Source organism: Amborella trichopoda, chromosome 13, assembly GCF_054954075.1.
Source record: "Amborella trichopoda isolate Santa Cruz 75 chromosome 13, AtrichopodaSantaCruz75HAP2 v2.0, whole genome shotgun sequence".
In the NCBI taxonomy this organism is placed as follows: domain Eukaryota; kingdom Viridiplantae; phylum Streptophyta; class Magnoliopsida; order Amborellales; family Amborellaceae; genus Amborella; species Amborella trichopoda.
In genome coordinates, this window is record NC_142348.1 from 9,740,543 (window position 1) to 9,747,437 (window position 6,895).

At 31.7% G+C, this 6,895-nt stretch overlaps 1 protein-coding gene across 1 annotated transcript; it reads left to right on the forward strand.

Moving 5' to 3' along the window:
- Window positions 1-5,660: 5,660 nt before the first annotated feature.
- Window positions 5,661-6,604, forward strand: LOC18432192 (thiamine-phosphate synthase). The gene is made up of 2 exons (XM_006842302.4): window positions 5,661-6,004; window positions 6,217-6,604. The coding sequence occupies exons 1-2, from the start codon at window positions 5,837-5,839 to the stop codon at window positions 6,448-6,450; spliced, it is 402 nt and encodes a 133-aa protein (XP_006842365.2). The 5' UTR covers window positions 5,661-5,836; the 3' UTR covers window positions 6,451-6,604.
- The last annotated feature ends 291 nt before the right edge of the window (window positions 6,605-6,895 follow it).

Sequence of the window (6,895 nt, forward strand, 5' to 3'; positions counted from 1 at the left end):
TTCTTTGCAGCAATAAACATATCATCCATATAAAGCAATAAATAGATAAACGAACCATCAGTAAATATCTTAAAATAGACACCATTGTCATACGTACTTCTAACATACACGTGTCCAATCATGAACGTATCAAAACGTTTGTACTACTGCCTAGAAGACTACTTTGGGTCATACAAATATTTCTTCAACTTGCAGACATGATCATCTTTTCATTTAAAAACAAACCCTTATGATTGAGTCATATAAATATGTTCTTCTAACTCTCCATGAAGGAATGTAGTCTTGACATCAAGCTGCTCTTAACTCCAAATCAAACAATGCAACCATGGATTGTAAAACCCCAATAAAAGTGTGTTTCACAACTGGAGAGAAAATCTCATTATAATCAATAACTTTTTTCTGTGCATAGCCTTTTGCAGCCAAATGTGCATTAAATCGATTACCACCAGTCTTAGTGACTCATCTTTCTTCTTATAAATCTATTTACAACCAATGACTCTCTTGCATTTAGGCAACTTTATGAGATCCCAAGTACGATTCTTCTGAAGAGATTTCATTTCTTCATCCATGGCTTCACTCCACCTGCTACTGTCACCATCATGTGTAGCTTCTTTAAAAGTGGATGGCTCTTAGCTTGTGGCAGCCAATGCATAAGCCACCATGTCCTCAAAACCGCATTGCACAACTGCCTTTTTTATTCTCTTTCCTTTTCCAAATTGAGGCGCTTTTCTCAAGTGGAGTAGATTTAACGACCTCCTCATGGTCAACATCTTCCTTCACTCTCTCACAAGGAATTTCTGGCACATAATTTGGAGTATTTTCTGGATTTGTACTGCAATTTTCCTTTTCTGCACCATTTTAATACGTTTTAACGTGACATATTCATCAAACTTAACATCACATCTGACAATAAACTTAGACGACTTAGGACTGAGCACCACATTCTATAGCCCTTAACCCCATTCGCATAACCAAAGAAAATACACTTCTTTGACAATGGACTCAACTTATCATTATTAACATGAAAATAAGCAAGACAACCAAAAAAATCTTAAATGAGAATAAGCAGCAGGTTTACCGAACCATACATCTTCTGGTGTTTTGTAATCTACGGTTGTAGAAGGTGACATGTTGATGAGGTAACGTGCCGTATTGACCCCCTCAGCCCAAAAGTCCTTTGACAAACCAGTATTACTCAACATGCAGTGGGCCTTCTCTAGAAATGTCATGTTCATGCGCTTAGCAACTCCATTCTGTGTGGGGTTTTCGAGTAGTGAAGTGACGATCAATTTCTAAACTCTTGCAAAAATTCACAAACTCTGGTTAAGTGCACTCTTCATCATTATCAGTCATCAAACATTTGACCTTTTTTCTAGTCTGTCTTTCGATTATTGCTTTCCACTGCTTGAATGTGTTAAGTAAATCTACATTTTTTTTCAATGTGTAAATCCACACAATCTTAGAGAAATTAACTATGAAGGAAACAAAATATAGAGATCCACCTTTTGAGATAATTGATGTAGGGCCCTAAACATCTGAATGAATATAGTAAAAAATACCTTTTGTTGTATGTTCTGACGTGTGAAAATGAACCCCTTCAAAACTCATCCACCATCAATGTTCTTATATGTGGTGAACCAATCCCGATAAGGGCACATGTGATAGGAATATCCTAAATCAAGAACTCACGAGTCTTTAGAGTTATCACAATTTGTCGAGATCGACAACACATTATCTATTCCACTTACCGAGCTTCCATCAACTATATTGGTTACTTCAGAAGCTCATCTTTCTTTCTCTTTGAGTTTCCAAATCATTCTTAGCATGCCCTTTTTTCTTGCAGTAATTGCAATAAATATTATTTTTTCTTTATTTGGATTTGGATCTAGACCAGCCATGTCTTTTATGTTGCTTTCCACTTTTCTCAACAGATCTCCCTCTAGACACTAAACCATATACATGCGGTTGAGCATTATCATGTCTCTTTATCAAATCGTTAGAGAGAAGAGTAGAAGTCACATCCTCCATCTTTATGGTATCTTTTTCATAAAGCAACGTTGTGACTAGATGTTCATACGAATGAGAGAGTGAGAAAAACAAAATTATAATTTTTTTCTCATCATCCATTTTAACACCAATATTCAATAACTCACAAATAATTGTATTAAAATAATTCAGGTGTTCATGGATATATGTACCTTCATTCATCTGTAGGGTGTACAATTTTTGCTTAAAAAACAGTCAATTTGTAAGGGACTTCGTCATGTACAAACTCTCAAGCTTCAACTAAAGATTTGATGTGAATCCTCATTGACGATATTAAATAGCACTTCACTTGATAAACATAATCGAATAATGCTCATAACTCTCTCTTCTAAGTCTTCCCAGTCCTCATCAGACATGAATTCTGGTTTATTCAACTTTCTTTTTAGCGTTTTATGTAAACCTTGTTGCATTAGAAAATCCCGAACATTAATTTGCCAAATTCCAAAATTATTTTTGCCATCAAATTTTTCCACCTCAAATTTTGCTTTTGAAATTTTTACCGTAATACCGACAACCCCAAACATGGTTATGATACCACTTGTTGTGCGTGGAAGCTCTAAATCCAATAGGTTGATTTGTTGGCAAATAAAGTACGAAAAAAAAGAATCGATAAAAAATAAGCAATAAGCAACAAAAATAAAGCAGGAAATAAATAACGAGAAAAGAACATCAGGATTTATGTGGTTCGTCACAATTGTGACTACATCCACGGGCGAAGATGATTGATGTTTTTAACTACATCAACGAAAGAAAATTACAAGAAAATTTACATGAGAGAACTAGATACTCAATCTCCCACAAAGCATTATTCTTTACAATTTTCTCTCTTCAAAAGCCCCAAATATTTCTCTTTATTTTTCTTTATGCACTTTCTCTCTCTACCATATATCTCAACAATAAATCTCAATAAGAGAGGACGCAGCCAAAAGTGCATTCATCGTATGGCTACTTTTTCCACCCATGCTTTCTCTTTCTAGAAAATCATATTTATATAGAGAATAAAGCCCCAAAGACAAGTACGGCAAACCAATCTCAACTTTTTTAACTTTATAAAAAAAAAATGAACTTTATCCTTATCCATATAGACTCAAACTCTCATCTTAATCTAAATACGACTTATCCACAAACTTAGATCCCCTCATCCTAATGTAAACAAGAATTATTCACAAATTTAGATTCTAAATAATAGGGTTCTACCCAAATAAATAGGAAACCTAAATTAAAGAAAATCAATCCCTTCAAATTAAGGATTCAAGATAAATATCAACAAGATATAGGTAAAGAAAAAGGATCTTGAGAGAGAATATAAAAAGTGATAATGTTCAATTAACAACACTTTGGGACCGTTGGGATACTTGAAAATACATTTCCAAAAATGTATTTTAGTGGAAATTGCACATTTTTGGCAGTTGGATCGAAATTTTGGAACTTAAATATATATCCGCCCATTGTTGGTTTCTTCATTTCAAACTAAAAAATAAAGAACTTTGTATCATTGTTTTTACCCTCAAAAATTGATTTCCAGCTCGATTTCCCCTTATAGGGACATCCACTTTATAAAATATAATTAATTCCATAAAAACATCCCCACGAATTAGAGAGAGGAACTATATCAAATTTTACGTTTTAGAGAGGGAAAGTATATTAAAATTTTGGAAAAAAACTATTTCTAATTTCAAATAAGGAAACTATGGAAATTTTTTAGAGAGACAAATTAGCTCAATTTTTTATAGAGAGAAACTATTGCAAACTTTAAGTTTTAGGGAGAAAATATTTTAAAACTTTACTGAGAGAAACAATATCAAATTTTAGAAAGAGATGTACCAAAAAATATTTGAGAGACAGAAACTATCTCAAAAATTTTAGAGAGAAAACTATCTCAAAATTTTAAGTTTTAGAGAGAGAAAGTACTTGAAATTTTATAGAGAGAGAAATTAACTTAATTTCTTTAGTCAGAGAAACTATCTCAAATTTCAAGTTTTTATAAAGAGAAAGTACCTGAAAATCTTAGAGAGAAATTATTTCAAAATTTAAGTTTTAAAGAGAGAAAGTACAAAAAAATTTTAGATAGAGAAACTATCTCAATTTTTTTAAAAAAATAAACTATCTCAAATTTTGAGTTTAGAGAGAGAAAATATCTTAAATTTTAGAGAGAGAAATTGATCAAATATTAGAGAGGAAAACTATCTCAAATTTTAGAAAGAGAAAGTATCCCAAATTTTAAAGCAAGTACTTAGAAAGTTTTTAGAGAGAGAAAATATTTCAAAATATTTAGGGAGAGAAACTATATCGAACCTATCTCAATTTTTAAGTTTTAGAGAAAGTACTTGAAAATTATTAGAGAGAGAAAATAGTTTAAAATTTTTAGAGAGAGAAACTATCGTAAATTTTAAGTTTTAGAGAGAGAAAGTTTTGAAAAGTTTAAAGAGAGAAACTGTCTCTAATTTTCAGAGAGAGAAAATATATCAAATTTTAAGTTTTATAGATAGAGTATCTCAAAAATTTTAGAGAGAAAAACTATCTCAAAATTTTTAGAGAGAGAAACTATTTCATATTTTAAGTTTTAAAAAGCAAAGTATCTTTAAGTGTTAGAGAGACAAATTATATCAACTTTTAGAGAGAGACAGTACTTAAAATTTTTAGAGAGAGAAATTGTTTTAAATTTTAATTTTTAGAGAGAGAAAGCATTTAAACATTTTTTGGGAGAGAAACTATCTTAAAATTTTTAGAGAGATACTACTCAAATTTTAATTTTTAGAGAGAAAATATCTTGAAAATTATAAAGAGAGAAACTGCTTAAATATTTTTAAAGAGAAATTATTTCAAATATTTAAAGTGAAAAACTATCTCAAATTTAATAATAAAACACATTATAATGAATAATATATAAAAATAAAATTAACGACAAAAAAAAAAAGCATGAAAATGTTATGCATGTAGCATCCAAACAGCTGAAATCTGTTTCATAAGAAATGCTGTTCTCAAAATATATTTCAATAAAAACATATTTTTCCAGGCAATCTATTTTCATAGATCTAAACGGCTAAGCTTTTAAAGTACTTAATGGGCTTAGGAGATAAATATACGGGGCGAGAGAGATGCGATAAAAATTGTTCACGAATCCGAAGACGAATTTTCTAGAAAATAATTATAAAACATGACAATTATGGGACATCTTCATTAAAAATTTAGGGACAAATATTAGGAAGCATACTACTTATCTATGTAAAAGAGAATGTTTATCTAAAATTAAAAGGATCTTGTATGCAAAAGTTAGATAAAGGAAAAAGTTTATTAAGGTTGCAACTTTAAAATGTAGAATTAAAGATGCACATAAAAAATCTATTAGAAAAAGTTATTTTAATGTTGAATAACTTTTTAATTGATTATCTCGAGATTCAAATGTATAAATATAAAAAAATAAAATAAAATTTGAATCTAAAAAATAGTGCATCTTGCAACACATTATCTAGACCATCTATTTTCAAGATTTTTAATAGATCTACTTGATTTTAACCATTTTTGAAATTTAAAATTTTACAATTAGATGTAAAAATAGGTTTTGAGATAATCCTAAAAATATTTTAGACCAAAATATTCAGTTGTGTCCTTCATTTTCTCTCTGATGTGCTCATCTCTCTCCCCTAAACAACGCCAGCAGTGAAGTAATAAGAGAAGAATATGAAAACGCAACGCCAGCAGTGAAGTAATAAGGGAAAAGGGCGGGAGAGAGAAAGAGGGGTTGCGAGCAAGAGAAGAGAGGTGGGTTGTGGAAGTTGAGCGCAGAGAGATGTTTGCAACAGTAGTAAGGATGATGGCGAAGAAGCCCAAGCCAAAGATGAAACCCATACAACTCAAAACACCACCAGAGCAAACTCAAACAATAACCAGAGTCATATTCGACATCGTCAAAGAGCACGGCCCCCTCACCATCGCTGATACTTGGGAACACCTCAAGGCACCATTAACCCTAAATTCACTTCTTCATTTCTCTTTTTATCTTTTTTTTTTTTTTTTTTTTCTTTCCCCAAGATTTCCATTTTCACCCAGTTTCCTAATTCTTTTATCAGCACCTAATTCTATCATCAAATTTGATTCACTTTGGCATTTAAACAAACACTTCTGCAACATCATTTATTTCATTAATGGCTGGTTCATTCCACATTTCAGGAAGTGGGTCTTAGAGGTTTGGCAAGCAAACGACATATGAAGATCTTGTTGAGGTGGATGAGAGAGAGGCAGAAACTGAGGCTTATTTGCAACCACATTGGCCCCCATAAACAGTTCCTATACACCACCTGGTTCACCAACCCCAAAATTGCCATGCCCCTTCCTCCAAAGCTTCGAGGGCATAACACAGCTTCCAAACCCAAAACTGAGTCTTCAGCCTCAAAGTTGCCATGATTTCATATCACTGTAATTAGGGGTTGAGATTCTTCAGAAGGCTTTCTCCATATTTGCTTCTTGTAGTAAACTCTCATGGAATACCTAAAGTTGGTTACTTACTGTAATGAATGAAGCTATCAACTGATAAAGGAATGGTTGAAAGCTTTGACTCTTTGGATGATTTTTTTTTTTTTTTGGGGTATGTAGAAGAAGAATTTGAATGACATATTAACTCCAAAAATGAATAATAAATTAATAATTCACTAAGAAAATAATAAGTTCCTATTAAGTAAATAACTGAGGATAAATCTGATAACCAGAAGCCAGAAGTTCCCGCATAATGTACTACTCCCATATTTTGTGAAAGATTTACGAAAAATTGGCTTTAGGAAGTTTTGGAAAATAGGAAAATGGAGCTTCCTCATTTATCTTATATTAGAATAAGTTCCTTCTTCCCTTAAAT

Coding starts and splice junctions, on each gene's coding strand:
- LOC18432192 (XM_006842302.4), top strand. CDS start 5,837: ATGTTTGCAACAGTAGTAAGGATGATGGCGAAGAAGCCCAAGCCAAAG. Junction 6,005..6,216: donor ATACTTGGGAACACCTCAAG/GCACCATTAACC, acceptor TCCACATTTCAG/GAAGTGGGTCTTAGAGGTTT.